The 21,762-nt window shown below is 41.3% G+C and overlaps 2 protein-coding genes and 1 long non-coding RNA gene across 8 annotated transcripts in view; 2 read left to right on the forward strand and 1 right to left on the reverse strand.

Moving 5' to 3' along the window:
• Positions 1-6,544, reverse strand: part of LOC112846434 (uncharacterized) — a 15,982-nt gene extending 9,438 nt beyond the window's left edge. Inside the window, exons 1-3 of one of the 5 annotated variants that reach the window (XR_003219387.1) lie at positions 6,301-6,539; positions 6,120-6,210; positions 4,414-4,843 (exon numbers count right to left, since the gene is read on the reverse strand). Coding sequence is in view for 1 of the 5 variants with exons in the window: in XM_025905952.1 (XP_025761737.1) it covers positions 6,120-6,192 (73 nt within the window). In the remaining 4 variants the exon portion in view is untranslated. Of the gene's footprint in view, positions 1-2,137; positions 2,360-4,413 lie in introns of those variants that run through there. The other 4 variants (XM_025905952.1, XR_003219386.1, XR_003219385.1 and 1 more) reach the window with 4 other exon arrangements.
• On the forward strand, positions 6,066-12,142 carry LOC106098958 (uncharacterized). 2 transcript variants are annotated; one of them, XR_003219400.1, is made up of 3 exons: positions 6,066-6,169; positions 11,782-11,962; positions 12,047-12,142. It is a non-coding gene; the product is annotated as an uncharacterized LOC106098958 (long non-coding RNA). The 2 variants fall into 2 exon arrangements; XR_001225282.3 differs by lacking the exon at positions 6,066-6,169 and adding an exon at positions 10,658-10,742.
• Positions 12,143-12,158: 16 nt separating this feature from the next.
• On the forward strand, positions 12,159-14,038 carry LOC106098951 (Fc receptor-like protein 5; the record flags this gene model as incomplete). Its single annotated transcript, XM_025905157.1, has 4 exons — positions 12,159-12,426; positions 12,506-12,751; positions 12,809-13,003; positions 13,110-14,038. Coding segments are annotated over 4 exons (813 nt in total), but the record flags the coding sequence as incomplete, so codon positions are not given.
• Positions 14,039-21,762: the final 7,724 nt, after the last annotated feature.

A 21,762-nucleotide genomic window follows, 5' to 3' on the forward strand; every position in this document is an offset into this window, starting at 1 on the left:
GCTCAAAGATGGTATTCTACTTCACACGTACGTACAATTTTCCAAAGTCCTTCATATCAGTTGGAATTGTACCCATTTCAACCATAATCTATAGCTCTACACACACACACACACACACACACACACCTTGACATTGTGTTCATTCAGATGAAATTGGCCCAATTGTCGGTTTGTTTACTTGTTACAACTTCTGTTGACCTATTGCCCAGGTCACTCTGCTTAAGGACATTTATAACCTTGGTGACATTTTACACAGACAAATGTAGTGACCTACTGTTCCCACAGTAGGTCACTGCTGTCAAATTAGTACATGCACAAACAGGTAACGCAACTTAAAAATCAAGGTTAAAAGAGGCACAATTGAAACCGATAAAGAACTTTTCGAAGCTGTCTGAATTTTTTTTTTAATATATTTTTTCCTGAATATCATCTTAGAGCAGGGGTGGTCTATCTCCAGTCCTTGAAAGCCAGCATCCTGCTTGTTTTTAAGATACAGTGGCTTGCAAAAGTATTCGGCCCCCTTGAACTTTTCCACATTTTGTCACATTACAGCCACAAACATGAATCAATTTTATTGGAATTCCACGTGAAAGACCAATACAAAGTGGTGTACACGTGAGAAGTGGAACGAAAATCATACATGATTCCAAACATTTTTTACAAATAAATAACTGCAAAGTGGGGTGTGCGTAATTATTCAGCCCCCTGAGTCAATACTTTGTAGAACCACCTTTTGCTGCAATTACAGCTGCCAGTCTTTTAGGGTATGTCTCTACCAGCTTTGCACATCTACAGACTGAAATCCTTGCCCATTCTTCTTTGCAAAACAGCTCCACAACTGCCCTGTGACGGCCTCAGAGGTTGTCTCAGAGAATATTGGGAGCAACAACACCATGAAGTCCAAAGAACACACCAGACAGGTCAGGGATAAAGTTAATGAGAAATTTAAAGCAGGCTTAGGCTACAAAAAGATTTCCCAAGCCTTGAACATCCCACGGAGCACTGTTCAAGCGATCATTCAGAAATGGAAGGAGTATGGCACAACTGTAAACCTACCAAGACAAGGCCGTCCACCTAAACTCACAGGCCGAACAAGGAGAGCGCTGATCAGAAATGCAGCCAAGAGGCCCATGGTGACTCTGGACGAGCTGCAGAGATCTGCAGCTCAGGTGGGGGAATCTGTCCATAGGACAACTATTAGTCGTGCACTGCACAAAGTTGGCCTTTATGGAAGAGTGGCAAGAAGAAAGCCATTGTTAACAGAAAACCATAAGAAGTCCCGTTTGCAGTTTGCCACAAGCCATGGGGGGGACACAGCAAACATGTGGAAGAAGGTGCTCTGGTCAGATGAGACCAAAATGGAACTTTTTGGCCAAAATGCAAAACGCTATGTGTGGCGGAAAACTAACACTGCACATCACTCTGAACACACCATCCCCACTGTCAAATATGATGGTGGCAGCATCATGCTCTGGGGGTGCTTCTCTTCAGCAGGGACAGGGAAGCTGGTCAGAGTTGATGGGAAGATGGATGGAGCCAAATACAGGGCAATCTTGGAAGAAAACCTCTTGGAGTCTGCAAAAGACTTGAGACTGGGGCCGAGGTTCACCTTCCAGCAGGACAACCACCCTAAACATAAAGCCAGGGCAACAATGGAATGGTTTAAAACAAAACATATCCATGTGTTAGAATGGCCCAGTCAAAGTCCAGATCTAAATCCAATCCAGAATCTGTGGCAAGATCTGAAACCTGCTGTTCACAAACGCTGTCCATCTAATCTGACTGAGCTGGAGCTGTTTTGCAAAGAAGAATGGGCAAGGATTTCAGTCTGTAGATGTGCAAAGCTGGTAGAGACATACCCTAAAAGACTGGCAGCTGTAACTGCAGCAAAAGGTGGTTCTACAAAGTATTGACTCAGGGGGCTGAATAATTACGCACACCCCACTTTGCAGTTATTTATTTGTAAAAAATGTTTGGAATCATGTATGATTTTCGTTCCACTTCTCACGTGTACACCACTTTGTATTGGTCTTTCACCTGGAATTCCAATAAAATTGATTCATGTTTGTGGCTGTAATGTGACAAAATGTGGGAAAAGTTCAAGGGGGCCGAATACTTTTGCAAGCCACTGTATCCCTGCCCTACCTGCCGTTGATTACCTGGATCAGGTGTGCTTTGCCAATAAGAAGCTACAATGGCAGGTTAGTTGGAAAACAAGCAGGACAGCGGCACTTGAGGCCTGGTTTGACACCTGTGATTTAGAGCATAACCATGCAGTCCAGGCAAGCAGCATTTGACCACAGGAGAACAACTGATTGTCTGAAACCAGCAGCAGACCAGTCAAGAGCAGCTGATAGTTCTGAGATAGGGGGAAAAAAAGAAGAAACAATCACATAGACACTTTTCATCATAACACCATCTGACTATCTATTTGCTTTGTTTAAACAAGTATATGCTTTATTCACAGCAAACAACCTGTTGCAAAAGTAACTTTAACAACATTATTTTGGAACTAAGTGGTCCCAAATCTTTATGGAAGTATTTGAGCAGATGAATGACTAACATGCAGTGTGAAACAGATCATTTGCTGCCCTCTGCTGTGAGATTTCCATACATGTAGAGCATACAAACTCTTAAAAGAGTGGTAGTAAATATGGCTCACCCTCTGACAGCTCTTTTCCATTAGTAGTACCTACTCAGGTCAGTGCAACTTGAGTTGTTTTCTATTACATTCAAATAACACGTCTGTGAAGGTTCTCAGTCATCCAGGTCATCGTAGTCAAAGGAGTTTGCAAAGAAAAGCGTCTGGACTTCTTTGAGTTGCTTGAAGACGTTTCACCTCTCATCCGAGAAGCTTCTTCAGTTCTAAGGTCAAATGGCCGAGAGTCCCAGATTTAAACCCAGTGGGAGTATCCCCCCAAAGAGGGACAAAGGACCCCCTGGTGATCCTCTAATCACATGCGACAAGGTGTGAAAGCGGGTGTGGTACCTAATCAGCCAGGGTTTCGGGTGAGCTCATTGTGAAACCTGGCCCCACCCTATCATGTGATTTCCTGAGGTCAGATGGCCCAGGATGTGAGTGGGCGTTAAGGCGTCTGGGGAGGGAACTCAAAACTGGATTATAGATGGCAGACGGTTGGTGTCGTAAACCACCGCCTCTGTTCAAAGATGGTCGCTCACAGTGGACATAGATGGCCTCTTTCACTCCTCTTTCAAACCATCTGTCCTCTCTGTCCAATATGTGAACATTGGCATCCTCGAAAGAGTGACCTTTATCCTTAAGATGCAGGTGGACTGCTGAGTCTTGTCCTGTGGAGGTGGCTCTTCTATGTTAACATCACATCGGACGCAGGATGTGCTGCTAATGCTAACTAAAAGCAAAGGATCCAGAATTTGTTCCGCTGGCTGCTGAGCTCTGTGGTTTTTTGCAGCAGCTCTACCTGTACTAGATGCACCTGCTCCTTGTCGTTTCTATCTCGGACTTTATGTCCTCTACAAGAGTTTCTGCTTTTTTTGCTAGTTCCTCAAATGTTCAATAAAAACATGTATACTAATTCATAACGAAGAAAGCTTTGTAATGAAGACTGTCATTTCCAAAACACTGCCCGCCCTCCCCCGCGGTCCGCAGTGCTGTTGAAAAGACTATGGAAGTCCCTGTATTAAACACGTAGACCTGTGACACAAAAATTTCCTGAGGTCACTTAAGGATAAAGGTCACTCTTTCGAGGATGCCAATGTTCACATATTGGACAGAGAGGACAGATGGTTTGAAAGAGGAGTGAAAGAGGCCATCTATGTCCACTGTGAGCGACCATCTTTGAACAGAGGCGGTGGTTTACGACACCAACCGTCTGCCATCTATAATCCAGTTTTGAGTTCCCTCCCCAGACGCCTTAACGCCCACTCACATCCTGGGCCATCTGACCTCAGGAAATCACATGATAGGGTGGGGCCAGGTTTCACAATGAGCTCACCCGAAACCCTGGCTGATTAGGTACCACACCCGCTTTCACACCTTGTCGCATGTGATTAGAGGATCACCAGGGGGTCCTTTGTCCCTCTTTGGGGGGATACTCCCACTGGGTTTAAATCTGGGACTCTCGGCCATTTGACCTTGGAACTGAAGAAGCTTCTCGGATGAGAGGTGAAACGTCTTCAAGCAACTCAAAGAAGTCCAGACGCTTTTCTTTGCAAATTCAAATAACACCTAATGCACATGGGATCACTATAGCCATGCGGCTGAAAGTCCCATGACATCATTTGTATGCAACAAGAACGTCACAAGGAGGATGTCGAGGCGATGGTATACCTGCTCCTCTATCAGTGGCTTTTTATCAGACTCTGGGACCATAGAGTTGTTTTTTTTGTGTCGCCATTTCCCTCACTGCCAGGTTTCAAAAATATCAGTGTTGATTTTTATGAGGGAAACGCTCATGACTCATCGAGTGATGCCACTGACTAACCAATTGGTGTCATGTAGTCTGTTGATTTCACATTTTCAGATCGCTTGGACCTCTGGCGGAGTAGGTACTGAGAAAGAACCTGGTCCCCGGTGCTACCACACTAATGGAAAACCCTAAAAACGGAGCCGATCAGAGTAGGTACCAGTAGAAAAAGGGCTATAAGAGAGTACTGGCTGACCATCTGATAATAGTGGTAAACTGCTGCAGCATACCATTGGCCAATTCTAGATAACCAGTGGATAACCTGCATCCATCTTACCCTGTCCTCATTATCTTCACGCCACAGTAGGTGCTCTATATGTCCCCCTTCACTATGATGTACTCATTTCTAATCCTGTCCCTTCTGGTCATCGTGAGCGCTGCCTCCCGTCTTTCTTTACCTTTAAAAAGTATCCACAAGGGGGGTTAATGAAGACTCTTTGTTAGGAATTTAATGTGAAAAGGCCCAAAAGTGAGTGTCCATTTCTTTACAGGGGAATGAGTCAGCTGTAAACACATTACTAACCCAAACTTCTTTTACTCACCCCAGGCCATTGGATATGTAGAACACAGCTCACACACTAATTAATCACCAATCACTACCTACTTGATGAGGAGTCGAATGTATTTGACAGTTAGGGCAGCTATGCGACCGCTGCCAATAAGTGATGCCTTTCTATTGTAACTGTACCAGTCTGAACTTTAAAATACCCTCCATATCACTGTTTAAAAAAAGAAAAGAAACCCACTCAATACAAAAAAATAAAGTAGGATGAACAACTTAAAATGAATTAAAAATGTATTACAAAATACCTAATTATAGCATCAGTTTTAAACAATATAAATGACCACATGTTGTGCTTTGTGTACTTTAGTGTGCAGGTAAATCGGGTCCTTGCTCTATTTGGGATGACTGGGGAGTGACTCGACTTTGTCGGAGGACATTCAGAAGCTTCAAACGATAATCCATCCACAATACAAGGATAGTCATTAATTTACTGCTGCGTGGGCTGGGCCGTAGATACATGGCAAGGTTTTAAAAACTGAGCTTTACAACGTGCTGCTGATGAATAGTGGTAATAAAAACAGAGATGCCAACAGTGATCACAAGATCACTAACTTTTTTTTCCTTTTAAACAGGGGGTTGTTGAGATTAAACAGAACAAGATACCAAAGCATTAAAACATGTTAAAAACACAACAGCCTTAATAAACGCAGAGTATTCCCCAAAGCAGGGTTCACACGTAATCACTTAACAACCGGAGAATAGAAATTAACTTCAAAAGAAAGGAGAAAGAACTGTTTGTTGAAATGAGTAAAATCTATTTTATAAATGGGCTTCAGGTAGAGACAGGTGCAACCATGTTCTGTATCATACACTACCACCATTTGTAACGAGTTTGGGTTATCATTCACCAAATTAGGACGATTTTTATTCATGTACTAACCTCATTAACTACCTTTGCCTGTAAACAATATGGCGGCCGCAATGACGCATCATTTAATAAATCGCTGCTACCAGAGCGCCGTATTGACGTACCGGCACAAATTTGATTTCTGGGCCACTTTTAACCAACACAAGACACCGATGTTTTCAGAGCAGACATGAACAGATTTTTACGGGATTCATTGATTTCGGTTAATGAAGCTTATTTTAACATCACAGCGAAATCTCACCGGACACGACAGCCGAGGGAACGACGACGACAACGAATAGCGAAATCCAGGTAGTCAGCGAGCACGAACCCATTGCTGCTTAACTAAAAAACTGCAGACAGTAGGGGAAAACCGATCGTCAGAATAACATTAATTGAACACAGTCAACTTAAACTTGGAGTAAAAGTTTCCGTTCACTTACTGTTTTTACACCGCGACAGGAAACTGAACCGATACGTCGTAGACCAATTTTATAATTAGGCGTTTACAACATCCAGATTATTTAGACGGCAAATAATCCGGTATGTAGCGGAGATGAGTTGTCGCTCGATTAAGGACCGGTCAATCGTTTCCGTTACTCACGAGCTGGCGGGCGCCGACGTGCACGGTGTGAACGCTACTCAGAAATGAACACAGTGATCCCGTGACGGGAGCTTACGTAGCCTCCTTACCTTTCTAGAATGTTCTGGAATCTTCCAGGTGAACTAGCGGCTGCAACTAGGTAGACTAACTGACTTTTATCTTTTATTTAATCATTGTACTATAAACTAAACACGTTTCCACTTGTTAGCAGTCTACAATCAATCACTACTTAACAAAAGAAAAACAATAAATAAAAAAAAGTAAAACACACAGGAAATATCTGTTCAAACAGGAAGCAAACAAAGCTCAGAAAATGACTACAAAAATAAAACAGGAAATCACAACTGAGGGAATAAATAAACGACTATATCCAGAAAATGAGAGGAAGAGTAGTTAGGCAAAACCATTAAATTTCTATTTAATGGTTTAAACGCTGGTTATTATGGAACGCCAGGACTGCCATAATGAATTACTTAAATACACCATTAAATAATTAATTAAATGTGGCAATAATTAATTAAAATTGGAATTAATTAATTAAATACATAGTTATGACACATGTAATTAATTAATTATTGACACATTTAATTAATTATTTATGTATTTCACATTTTAATTAATTATTGACACATTTAATTAATTAATTATTGACACATTTAATTAATGATTTATGTATTTCACATTTTAATTAATTATTGACACATTTAATTAATTATTTAATGATATATTTATTTATTTCATTTTGGCAGTCCTGGCGCCTGGCTCTCATCATGAATTAATTTTATCTGTCAGCCTCACCCATCAAACTCAGGGGGCGGGGTTAACGCTGATCGACTCAAAACCATTGCTTTGGCCTGGTGGCCATTGTTTTTAGCACACAACGGCATGTGGAAACTAACAGAACTGAACTTTGAAAAACCCTGTTTGTGTGTCACCAAATACCGTTTTAATATTTTTTTAGCCGAGAATGCAGTGGTTTAATCTTCATATGTGTGGTCGGTTTGTCAAGTTACAGCCTCTTTGCAAAAGTGCTTCGATGATTTCGGAGATGTCTGCCCAGTCTCACGGCAAAGCGTGGGATAGACCCGCTCGCCTCGCAAGCAATCGAGCTGTTGTTACCGCCGACAAAGCGCAGGCCCCGGTACACAGCTGTAATAATCCCCGCTGACACTGACTTCTTTTACTGAGGTTTTATTTATCGGGGTTTTATTTCCTGATGTTCGTATGTGTCCTACGTGTTTCAGTCGCCAATTCTGAATTATAACTAACATTAAAAACATGTTTAAAGAGGAGAGAGAGCAAATAAATTCGATTAACAGCTGATCTTTGGGTTTTTGTTCAGTAATCTGCGTGACCTGCGTATAATCGCAGAAGAGAGATAACGTTGGTGTTTCCGTCATGTAGTAACTGCTGGCTTTAACTGTACAAAAGTTGTTCGACACTATGAAACATACAGACTTCATGATGTTCGGCTAATATTTTTATCGTGAATATTAATCATGGGTTGGTATACCACGGAGCAAGATCAGCATATCCACGATATCTTCATTAACCCAGAGTTTCCCAGCTGACTATCTAACTGTCATCTACGAATATGTCACGGGTCATATCAATATGATTTTACAGAAAAGCATCCTTAATACTGCCAACTATTCCAGAGACGTGAAAATCTACACCATAAAGAACACAAAAATATAGCAGTCTAACGCAACACTGTAACAGAGATGAACCGTCAGTTTGTCGCAGATCAAAGTGGAAAGAAAGTGATTGGTTGAACAGGTGTTTGTGATCTGTGTTATCTGCATTTTCATCAGTGTAAGAGACTCAGCAGCAGATTAGAATAACAGTTATACATTTAATAAATTACCAAATGAATCCACGATCGAACCTGTTCCGACAGTTTGAGTTTGTGTTCCCTCAGCTGCAGACTCGCTGCTGTTTAAATGTTTGAGAGGAAGATTATATAAAGCAAACGTCCAACACTCAGTCTGCGTTCACATTCGATATGAGGCCAGCATGTATAGTGGCTGTGTCCTGTTTTAAGATCATACATGTACATTGTTGTCTGACTTTCGTCGATCCAGCCGCTCAGAGTCCGTGGTTACCATGGTTACTGCATAAGCAGCTATAATGTAAACATTGCGCAGCATGGGTGTTTATGTTTTTCATTGCAAAAGAACTGTCTGAAGGGTTAACTGAAGTTAACTTGGATAAATTATAGTTAAGGAGTATCACAGATACTGCCCATGTGAGCTGTGTGACTGTTCACCACTGCACTGAAATCAGTAGGCTATTACTGAAATACACGTGCTATATCATAAACTATGACATAAATAGGGAGGTCCTGCTAACATGTTTAGTTTTAAAGGACACCTCCCTGCCTTTAGCCTCATTCTTGAGCAGTATTAGTTTTCTTCTAACATCCAGAAGTCTGCACGATGTGTTTCATAGTTTGTAACGAACCTTTGACAGTTAAACATAACATGACCGAAAAAGAAAAAGAGAGAGAGAGAGAGAAATCACACAAATTATATGTTAACCTCATTTATTTTTAGTTAAGTAAACTCTAAAAATTCTAACAGATAGCTGGTGCTTAGAATACAGTTGAATAACTATTAAAAAACAGATGATATAATATTTCTGTCCAGGTTGCAGTCTTCATGATGAACATGCTGTTGCAAACTCTGCTCCTCTCGGTGGAAATGCGCCTTCTCTTTCCTCTTTGTATAAAAACATTTTAAAAGTCAGTTTAATCTCAAAATTCACTGTTAAATCCAAAACACACCAGATAAAGAAAAGCGAATAGTTCAGTCTAACACATGTGTTAGTGAACCATTAAACGTCTGTAAAACTCTGCAGTTTAATAAACTGTAACGTAACTTTAACCTGAGCCAAACCGATTTGCTCAGTTGTAAATAAAACAGCGAAGTAAACATGACCCGACAGACAAAACCTGAGTGAATTAAGTCCAGCGTTTAACCACTGAGAGCTAAAACTCAGGTGAGGTTTCAAAGCTGTGTGCGGTGATTGGACATCAGCGGCCGATAAAGTGGCTTCGCCTATAAAGTGCTCTGTAAGGAAACATGCTCCAGCAGCTCTGCGCTCGGGAAAATACTATACTTATCTTGTGCAGAAAAATGCGCTGACATTGCGTTATAGCGAGCACCGACTGCCCAGTTAAACTGTGACGATCACCAGGTAACGTGGGTGTGTTTCTTGAATTAGCAGCAGGTGTTAAACAGCTGACAGGTGAGGAGGAGGACGCATGCAGGTAAACTGACGGTCTGTTGAGCTGATCGCTGGTGTCGTGACAAACATGTCAGCTCGTTCTTTATGTTACAGAAGCACAGACACACAAGACCAGGTGGAAAGAGACGATCGTTCGGTGAAAATGAGAATCTGCGAATGCAACATGTGGAACACGGAGAGTGGAATATGTAAACAAACCCGTTGACGTAACCCCCTCGGTGCACTCTGTCAGCTGACTGTAGGCAGAGCGAGTGAAGTCTGTGAAAACATCTGAGCACTTTTGCAAACATGTTCTATGTTGACAACCTGACCAGACATGTGAAGATTACGGCGCGACATTCGCGGCTAAAACACTGTTAAAAGTGTAGTTGGTGACAGAAAAACGGGTATTTTAAAACTACACTACCACAATTGCTGCCGGTGATTTGAAATGCATTCTGGGACACCTGGCTGCCTCAAGTCTACAGAAGCAATCGATTATCTAGGATCGACCTGTTTTGACTTACTTTGCACGGCAACCAATCAAATGTTAGAGAAGCTGCATGGGCAGCGTTAACCCCGCCCCCTGGGTTTGATGGGTGAGGCTGACAGATAAAATTAATTCATGATGAGAGCCAGGCGCCAGGACTGCCAAAATGAAATAAATAAATATATCATTAAATAATTAATTAAATGTGTCAATAATTAATTAAAATGTGAAATACATAAATAATTAATTAAATGTGTCAATAATTAATTAATTAAATGTGTCAATAATTAATTAAAATGTGAAATACATAAATAATTAATTAAATGTGTCAATAATTAATTAATTACATGTGTCATAACTATGTATTTAATTAATTAATTCCAATTTTAATTAATTATTGCCACATTTAATTAATTATTTAATGGTGTATTTAAGTAATTCATTATGGCAGTCCTGGCGTTCCATAGGTTATGGCCTGCTAGCATCTTGCCTGTTGTAATGTGCTGGATTGCCTCAGAGGCATCTTTACACAGCCTGCACCCGGGGTCTTATCTGGTGTGATGGTATGTGTGTGTTTAGATATGTATCGATCCAATCTGCACATGCAAAGAAAAACATGTCCATAAATGAAGTGTAATAATGAGAAATAACAGAGGGAAAACTTTTTGAACACCTGAAGAAAAAGAGGTGGAAAAAGGTGTGTAAAGTCATGACACCAGCTGAAATCTATCAGTAATTAGTAATTTGCCACTGAGTGGAAATTAATGTCAGCGGATTCTGTCCCAACTGATCGCCTATAAAAAGGTAACTTTCTAGCAATTTTTATCACAAGACACATCTCATGGTGATTTTTTCAAGGAAAACAGTAAATAATGCACTCATCCACCATAGCCCATCTGCATGCTCACCATGCAAGACTTCACTGATGAAACAAAAGCCTGTTGAAGCACGTTCCAAGTTCACTGAACAATATTTAGAGAAACCTGTGAAATACTGGAATTATATAGTCTGGCCAAAACTGAACTCTTTGGATTCCATAACACACACCATGTTTGGTTGAAAGGCACTGCATATCATCCAGAAAACACTAAATCAGCAGTGAGGTTGGTATAGTGTTGCCATCTACCAGACTGATGAAGATGAAACATTTAAATGACACAATGATCCTAAACACACAGCCAAGAGAAGTGTCAACTATGACGTGTTCAGCTGGATTTGGATTTCAGTGAGATTACAGCTGTAACAACATGTATAGTAAACATTTAAATGATTTACAAAAAGTCTGTTAGCTAGCAAAAGTGATCGAACTGCAGCTCACCTCTGCCAATTACCTTTAAAAACTTTAAACACAGCGTGATGCAGTTTGATGTCGTGCATCCACAGTTTCTGACCACATGTTAGTGGTTGGAACAGAGAGAAGTCAACAGGAACAAAACCACCTCCAGGTCACTTCCTGCTGTCAGCTACAGGAAGACAAAACTTGTTTCTTTCAATCTGTAACACAATTGATCAAATCAAACCTTTCAAAAACATAGTCAGGTATTTTACTTTATGTGTCAAAAAGAGCTATAACACATGCCTGTGGTTTGTTTGGACTGGCAGCGAAGGCATTACACAGGTGCTGATGTTCACTTTAGTGCATTTCTGGAGAAAACCACAACACTGACAGCCAGTCAAAGAGAAAGAGGAGGGTTTTGCTTGAAGTGACTGTGAACGGATGTCAGTGTTGGTCTGATATCATTGAGCAGCAGGATGGAGGAAACGTCTCTGCTGTGTCTGCTCTGTAAGTTTACTCTGTGTTTTTCATGCCTCTGCTGTCTTGTTGAATGTGAAACTCTGAACTAACCTGAGTTTAATTTGTCTTTAGTTCTGATCTCACTGCTGAGCTGCACCACAAACCAAGGTCAGTAACCTTCTTCTGTCACACTGGTTAAGGTATGAAATGTAATATGGGCCCTGATCTATATAACAAATTTCTCACAGCTCGTCTGACTGTGAGTCCCAGCAGCTCTCAGCTTTTTGAAGGAGACTTTGTGTCTCTGAGCTGTGAGGAGGACGACAGCTCTGCTGGATGGACTCTGAGGAGAAACACAAGCAAACAACAGAGGACTCAGTGTGGAGCTGACTGGGGGAAATCAGCTGGTTCTTTCTGTAACATCAGCTACATCTACACATGGGAGAGTGGGGTTTACTGGTGTGAGTCCAGAGAGGGTCCCATCAGTAACATGGTTAACCTGACAGTCACTGGTAAGCTGAGTGTGTGGAGTTAGTGTTGATGAAGCTGTGTGTAAATGGATGAAATGCTGTAGTTTGTCTCTGTGTTGAGGTGGATCAGTGATCCTGCAGAGTCCTGTCCTCCCTGTGATGGAGGGAGATGATCTCACTCTGCTCTGTAAAACAAAGACCACTCCCTCCAACCTCCCAGCTGCTTTCTATAAAGATGGCTCCCTCATCAGGAAGCAGCCTACAGGTCACATGACCATCCAGCATGTTTCCAGGTCTGATGAAGGCCTCTACAAGTGTGACATCAGCGGTCATGGAGAGTCTCCATCCAGCTGGATCACTGTCACAGGTGAGGAGCTTCACTCTGATTTCACCTCTTATTTCATCCACATATTCACCTGAACAGGTGGGACTCTCTCTGCAGAAAAACCTACAACCACAGTGCTGCCTGCCACCTCAGCTCTTCCCTCTTCCACAACACTGCCCTCTCACTCCTCCACCCTCCAGCTTGGCATCAGAGTGTTCCTCACCCTGGTGGTGTTCTGTCCATACTTCATCTCCACTCTCCTCATGGTGTCTTTATATCGACACAGAGCTAAAGGTAGAACTGAATAATTTCCTCACTTAATATTCTGATGATGAACTCATTTTTTTCTGAACGCTTCATTGTTTCACATCTGATACATTTTCATATTTTGTATGTGCAGGGAACAAACTTCCCATCTTGAACCTGCACACTCATCCTGAGCAGGGATTAGATGATGTACATGAGGATGTAATTACTGATGTCACCACAGAGCATCGTTTCTGAAACAAACTTCTGTTGTGTCTCTGTGGGTCTCACTAACTTTGTCCTCTTCACCTCTGACGTCATTGGAGTAAATGGACTCTGATGTTCATCTCTGGATATTTTCATCTCGATAAACAACAAATATTCATTCTAAGAGGAGGATTTCCATGATGTACTGTGTGTGTTACTGCACCTTTGTATCTAAGGTATTTTTCACAAAGTATTCAGATTATTTCTGAATCAAACCTACAGATGTTTTCAGATCTGATATTGGAGGAAAACCTAAAAACTGTTACATAGATAATGTTCATGTTTTATGTTGATATTTCCTCTGTCCCTGTCCTGCGTGATCAAATGGCTGGACTGTTAATGGGCCGGGGTCTTTTCCCCAGCATGTTTTAACTTGAAATTTAAGTTATTTATATTATTGTGTTTTGTGTTTGGTATGTTGTTTTTTTTAATTCTTCTCATGTTCTGTTTTGTATTCTACCTTAACTCTCCTTGTTTGTGTGTTTACCACTGCAGCTCTGTAACTACTGTATTGTAGGAAGCATTCAACTCATTTCTAAATGAAACCTACAACTGTTTTCAGATCAGGTTTTAGAGGAAGATGTTATTCTACATCCTGTCTTATTTTGGTAATTCTTGTTTTCACCTCCTTTCTGATGAGGATATTAGACTCCTGATGTTTGACTGGAGTTATAACTACCAGGTGGTGACTCCATCTGAACCTTTTCCCCTGAAACTACCTGGACTTTGGTTCGCTGCTTTTTAAAAATGTAACCTTTGGAGTTAGTTGGATCGTTGCAACTTCATCCTCAATAAAGATTAACTTTGTTAATTCAGTCTGCCTTCGAGTCTGTATTTGATTTTTAATTTACATTGTATGACAGAGCACTTGCCCAAGAAGTGATCCCAGGACTAATGGACTCCTTACTTGGCTAAAGGATTTTGTTGTTGTTACACTTCATGTCCCTTCACCTCCTTTGCTATGTTTCTTACCAGCTACTTCCTTGTGATCCCCTCTTTCAAAGAGGAAACTGGACACTGCAGCTGCGTGAACATTTCTCTACCAGGGTAAGGTGATGCCAGACCTAAACTCACCCTCCCTTCGAGGACAATGGTCACTAGACCTCCACAGAGGTCTAACAAACCAGCAGACGACTCCAAGAAGGTCGTCTGCTGGTCGACCTTCTGAACTGTTTTCACCTTCAGACCATTCCCCTTCTGAACTGCTCCCTACAGCACTTGTTCCCCTGACATTTCTACAACTCAGTAACAGAGTTAAAGGAGATCAACATCCATGTTTTCTATCAGCTCTGACGGATCTTTGGGCAGGATGTCCTTTATAAGTCTTCAAATCACTGATTTATGATCATTTGCATTTCATATATATAGAGACCTACACACTTTTTTTCTCTGAATATTACAGGGAGATGAAGGCTGATTCTGCATGTGTTTTCACTGCAGTTATATTAACACAGCTCCTTGTGTCTGATGTGCTTTTCAGATGTGTAAAAACATGTAGGATCATGACTAAAGGAACAAGGATTTTCAAAATGTGCCAATGTGAAGGCAGAAAGAAGTAGGCAGCATCTTGATGCCTTGCAGGCACACAGTTTATTTCCTCTCTTTCTGACCACAAATCAGTGGTTGAAGCAGGGAGAAGTTGCCTTGTCCAAACCACATCTATCTCACTTACTGTAGATGCGTGAGATAGATGTGTAGTTATGTTGCCTTCAGTTTCTGCTGTTAGTCTGTTGTCTTTACTTTATGTTCTGGTTTAAAAGTTAAAACTTTATGTTTCTGGTTTATTTTGGTCAAACAAAGAAACTCTTCTCATGATATACAGTGGAGATGAAGTTATAACACTGACAGCCAGTCAAAGAAAGAGGAAGAGGGTTGTAGTTGAAGTGACTGTGAACTGATCTCAGAGCTGGTCTGATGTCATTGAGCAGCAGGATGGAGGAAACGTCTCTGCTGTGTCTGCTCTGTAAGTTCACTCTGTGTTTTTCATGCCTCTGCTGTCTTGTTGAATGTTAAACTCTGAACTAACCTGAGTTTAATTTCTCTTTAGTTCTGATCTCACTGCTGAGCTGCACCACAAACCAAGGTCAGTAACCTTCTTCTGTCACACTGTGAACCTGACTCGCTCTTCCAGGAGACTGTGGGACACATTAATCAAGAACATGGTGCAGCTAACTGCAGACAGACCTCTTTTTCGTTGAATTGTGTTGTTTGTATTATTTTCCTAAACCCCAGTCACTCCTTCCAGCAGTTAAAAGTCAAAGACTGGGTCAATTTACCTTTTTGAGCTTTTTGGACTTTCTTTGGACTTACTAGTTACACATACATGTATTTTTCCTGTTAGTGTGTAAAATATGATTTGATTTCATAGTTGCATTTGTTTTGTTCCTCTTTCAGTTCCTCCCTTTGTCTTGTATGCTTTGATTTACTTCAGTTGTTTAGTTGTCTCATTCTCTCAAGTTTCCTTTCTGTGCTTATACTCTTTGTCAAAGTGTCTGTACTCCCAATTATAATATGTCCAGCCTTAGCACAGGTTCCGGTTTTTAATTGTATTTTTTTGGTTTCAATAAGTTCATAATTTTTGCTTCATAATTTTGTACTTTATATTTTACCTTTTGTACTTCCTACCATCAGCCAAAATAAACGGCTTGCTTTCAGTTAAACTGACCATTTTGGACCCAGCAGATGCAGATGTAGTTTTTATGGAGGAGAATAAGGTGGAGTGTTCCAGGCTTCCAACCCTCTCACATAGACTAGACTAGACTAGAATAGAATAGAATTCAACTTTATTGTCATTGCACATGTCACATGTACAAGGCAATGAAATGCAGTTTGCAGTGGCGGTCCTAGCCTGTTTGGCGCCCTGGGCGAACACTCCCTCTGGCGCCCCCCCCAAACACACACACACACACACACACACACACACACACACACACAAACATGTTAAGGATTGTACATTAACATAAAACTGTTGTCCACACACACATATGAAGAGAGAGAGAGTATGCATAGTATGCAAACAGCTACCAAACAGCCATCATAATTCGTCATACAATGAGAACAGGACAAATCAACAATTGACACTGACTAATTAATATTAAAATCTGTAACTTAATGCATTGTTTGGAGTTTAGTCTGTTACTGTTACTATTTTTACCATTTCTTCTTGGAGCAACTGTAACCCACATTATTTCCTTAGGGATTAATAAAGTATTCTGATTCTGATTGTTTCAGGATGACCTGCCATTATCCAATGACACATCTGTTTACCTGGATCATTTGTTCGTTCCTTCTCCTCTTCTTTTCTCGTTTTTCTAAACTGAGCACCTGATGGCTTTGAACTTTTCTTGTCCATCTTCCATTGGTTTTAATTTTGCACTCCAGTATGAACACCCATCCCTCAACCAGAGGATCACCACAACATAACCTAACAGACCTACACCTTAGTTCACAGATTCACTTTGTCTAGGGTGTATTTCTGGGATTTCACACAACCCAGGATTCAAATCATGAATACATAATGGGCTTGGATTTACAACATTATGAATGAAATGTGCTCTATATGGAAGCAGCAGGTCTCCCTCCCCCTTTCGACGGGTTATGTGTGAGACTTTAAATCATCAAACTGTAAATTATAAATTTTAAATTGTTATTGATCCCTTTACCCCGAGTCCTAAAGTGTATATTTATTTTCTTACTCTACTATATTTATTGTTCGTTTATTTGCACTGCTGTAACTGGAGCCTCGTCGTCTCGTCTCTCTATATACTGGACTGTATGTAGCGGAGATGACAATAAAGTTTACTTTGACTTCAGCAGCGAGCAGGCGCACCGAGGGCTCTCGCGCTCACTTTTCGTGTATAGAATTTCGAAAAAACATCGGTGCAAATTATAAGTCTGTATCATGATGTCTGGTGTTTTCGTGTTTGTTGGTTTGTTTTTATTTTGTTTTATTTTGCGAGTTGGTTATTAGATGCTGCTCCAGCCAGCCAGAGAATCCCCCGCCGCCCCGCCCTCTCCTCCCTGTGCCGCAAGCAGCAGGCGCACCTCGCAAACGGAGAGCGCCCTTACTCCCAGCAAATGGGCGATAGAAAACCGATCGGTGCCTATGACATTCCCAATATGCGCTGGCATGATGTCGGGGCAGTATGAGTACGAGCATTTTTTTTTTTTTTTTTTGCCGATGCCCGTGATGCCGCCCCCATCACGATGCCGCCCCGGGCAACCGCCCGTGTCGCCCGTATCTAAAACCGCTACTGGCAGTTTGCATCCATCCAGAAGTGCTTTAGCCATAATATAGATATATTACAAAATATATATTAGCAATAATATAGATATGTAGATATACTACAGAAATGGGTCTGTTATGGGTATGTTACAATGTACACGATATGAAGGTATGTTGTGAATATTCAATTTCAATTTAATTGAATTCAATTGAATTCAATTTTATTTAAATAGCGCCAAATCACAACAACAGTTGCCTCAAGTAGCTTTATATTGTGCAGTAGATTGTACAGATCTGCTGTACTATAAGTATGTACAGGCTATGAAAATCATATAAATATGAAACTATACAGAAATATGAAATATGAGCTATGCAAGTTATAAACAGTTGTAAACAGTTGTAGAATTATAACTATCTACTATTGTACAGAATGATTGTGTATACAGTATTTACAGTAGTGCAGTTTAGATCAGTGAGATATGTGGATAATTCCTACAGAGGCTATATAAAGTGCTAGTGGTTGTGAGTGGTGGTTTAGTCCACGTTATTATTGTGTGTATGAGGGTACAGTTGTCCATTTGTTTGTTTTGTTTCTAATGTCTTGTTTAGACTACTGCGGGAATTCTGTGTTGCAACCTGTGAAGTAACCGGAAAGTCTCTTTCAACCTCAGTGTCTTAACTTTCCAACTAGCCCGATGGACACCTCCAGAGAACTGTGACTACAAGTCGGGTCAATGCAGCTCACGACTATTGTAATTGGCCAGTTTAGCACAGTCGACTGCTCCTGTGCTTTTCTGGCTACTTTTTTTCCTACAATTTTTGAATTTATGAAAATTATCAGAATTAGACTAGGAATGCTAAAAATGCTGCAGATGAAACAAACCAAAGGTCAGCAGAAATTATCTTCCATTTTTAGGAGGTTAAGGGTTGTAAAAGATAGGCTTTGAGAAATACTGAAACCAGCTAGCTAAAATTATACTGATCTGTAGAAACAACCTGAAACCCATCTTTGTGCAAACTGAGAAATCCCTGTACAACAAGGAAAGAAAACATTGAGACTGTTAAAGAAAACAAGCTGACAAAAACAATGTACTTCAGCAAATACATATGTGAGGCTGTTTCAGTTGCTTAGTAATCCAGTACAATACACAATAAACAAATGTATGAATATAGTGAGAAAAGATGGGCATGTCTGTGAAGGTTCTCAGTCATCCAGGTGATCGTAGTCTAAGGAGCTTGGAAAGAAAAGCGTCTGGATGTTTCACCTCTCATCCAAGAAGCTTCTTCATATCATGACAGATTCAGATTGTGACCTACACCTGTTTTCACACCTTGGCTCGTGTGATTAGGTAGAGGATCATTAGGGGGTCCATGACCCTCTCGCGGGACACACCCACAGAGCTTAAATCTGGGACTCTCCACCCTTTGACCTTAGAACTGAAGAAGCTTCTCAGATAAGAGGTGAAGTGTCTTCAAGCAACTTAAAGAAGTCGCTTTTCTTTCCAAGGTCCTTAGAAAAGATGGGCATTTTTATTTTAATAACCACAAACTTTTTTAGCTGTTTTGGGGCTGAATCATTTGCCTGCCCAATCTTTGGTGTCAAAATTAGGGTGTTTTTGTTTGGCCTTTCAACTTTCTGGTACTGAGTGTCATCGGGTTTGTTGTACACACTGTCAAAGAAAGCTAGAAGCAACTGTGGCTTTGTGCGTGGGCCTAGGTGCCAGAATCCAAACACTTAAGCAATGGGCCGATCAATTTTCTCATGCTTAATTTTGAAAAATAATATTTTTTTAAAATAAAAATAGTTTTCTTTCGACAAGAAAGGACACATTATACAAAAGCTATCACTGGCTAATTCTGCAACACTGTAATAGTCCATTTCAAACGGATCAATAACTTTTTTAAATTGGAAGAAACAGAACTTTTTCAGCAAAGAATGAAGAAACTTTCCTAATGATTTATTGATGATGTATACTGCTGTGGATAGATGACATAGGCATTATGTTTCATTTAGTCTGAGTTTGAAGTTTTGGTTAAATAAATCTGCATGACTCTCTCGGTTTTTGAGATATTATCTGTTAGTGGGAAAAGGAAAAACGAAAACAGATAAAAGTTAGAGCTGGAAATTGTTCTGTCTGATTTTCTGATATAATTTAATACAATCACAGCACAGAGCCGATGTCTCTCTGCTGTAACTCTTTGGAGCTCATCCAAGAGTCTCTTTCTGTCCCTCTATATGTAAGTAAATGTTTGATTAAAGCAATTTCTATTGAACACTTTTGATCTCAGTGTTTAAGTACTTTTGGCTCTCAGCGAAGGCAGTCGCACTTTTTTCCTCTCCTGCCCTTATCTTCCCTGCTTAGCCTCTTATGTCCTTGTCTTGTGTTTTTCTTCACTTTCCCTGGAACACTCTCTCACAGTCTGTTTCTAAAACCTAAAGAGAATTATGGATTTGATCAACTGGTCTCTGAATGCAATTGACACGCTCTTCTCAACGAGAAGTCTGGGCTCGGGTGAGCCCGAGTGCCCTGGAGGGACTTTCCCTGCCGGATACACGATGGACGGGTGGCAGACATGGAGGGTCGTGTGCCTTGCTGGACTCTCGATCGAGGACGCTGAAGATATCTACCTATTCGGAACCATGATAACAGGGTTCTTGCTGATCGGAGCTGGCCTGGCCCTGGCTTATCGGAGAATTAAGAAAGCGGAACCGGCTGTTCAAAACCCCCCAAGGCTGCCCGCTGGGATTGAAACGAGGGGACGAGGTGCGACTTTTCAGAATGGGCTCACTGAGTGCAGCATGGTTAAGATCTTGGAGAAGCTTACGGCTGCCGTGAATACTCAGCATAACACCTCTGAGCGTATATTGGATTACATCAAGGAAAAGTTCACTCAGGATAACACCTCTGAGCGAAAGTTGGATAACATCTTGGAACAGCTCACTACGGTCGTGAGGTCTCAGAATCGGCTCTTTGGGCACAAGAATGACAACACCACAGAGCGCAAGCTTGATAACATCATGGAAAAGCTCGCGGCTCTCCAATGGGAAATGGAGAGACCTGTGTCGGTGTCGGAGTGTTAAGAACAACTTTGAAATTCTCATGAGTTGTTTGCAAAAAAGAAAAACCACCATCACTTCATGCGGCTACCCCGTCGGCGCCAGCTGTGGGCTCGAGGCTGGAGCCGAACAACAACTCCCTGATAACGACTGTGTTTAGACTGTTCCTCCCATTCTATGCAAGGCCACCTGGGTTGGCTGGAAGACTGTTTACTTAGCCTGGCAGGGCGAAAAACACTGTCTCAGCTGAACTCTGGACACACACACACACACTGATATGCACACACTGATCCCCCCTCCTTTTCCAAACGCCTTCGATGCTTGTGCCCTACCGGGGAAGATGGTGGTCGACTGGACCAGCGCAGACATGCTGCAGGACCGGATGCGCTGTCTACACCGGCTCTCTCTTACCCTTTACCCGCCCCTGTTGCTTGTCTTGTGTTTCTATGGTGTATTGATAGTCATGTGCTTTTGTGCTGAGGTGTTTTTTTCTGTTATCAAACTGTTCTCCCACTAGGAGCTCAGTCTGAGTGGAGTTTTTTTTCCTCCTCCTCTCACCTCATGTTATGTATTTTCGTTGTTTTTTTCCTATCGGCCTACCTCTCTGACATGTCTCCCCAATGTGATGTTTGTGTAAAGTTGGTCAGAAGGTTCCTTTCTAAGTGCGCATGCGCCATTAGCGTGCTGCCTGCTGTAACCCTAATTTCCTTCGGGATTAATAAAGTATTCTGATTCTGATTCTGATTCTGAGAATGACGAACGTATATTGATCTTCACAGCAAAAATAACAATGAATGAGATATTATCCTCTTACGCTAATTTATTCATCCAAGTGTATGTGCTTCCACAGAAACCATCGATTCGAAGGAGCTGTTCAACATAGTGTCAGAATTATTGAAAAATGGCTATAATATATTATATATCATCTCCTGTCCCTCACAGCTCGTCTGACTGTGAGTCCCAGCAGCTCTCAGCTTTTTGAAGGAGACTTTGTGTCTCTGAGCTGTGAGGAGGACGACAGCTCTGCTGGATGGACTCTGAGGAGAAACACAAGCAAACAACAGAGGACTCAGTGTGGACATGTGTGGGGAACATCAGCTGGTTCTTCCTGTGACATAAACTACATCTACTCATGGGACAGTGGAGTTTACTGGTGTGAGTCCAGAGAGGGTCCCATCAGTAACATGGTTAACCTGACAGTCACTGGTAAGCTGAGTGTGTGGAGTTAGTGTTGATGAAGCTGTGTGTAAATGGATG

The sequence above is a fragment of the Oreochromis niloticus genome, linkage group LG3, assembly GCF_001858045.2.
Source record: "Oreochromis niloticus isolate F11D_XX linkage group LG3, O_niloticus_UMD_NMBU, whole genome shotgun sequence".
NCBI lineage: Eukaryota > Metazoa > Chordata > Actinopteri > Cichliformes > Cichlidae > Oreochromis > Oreochromis niloticus.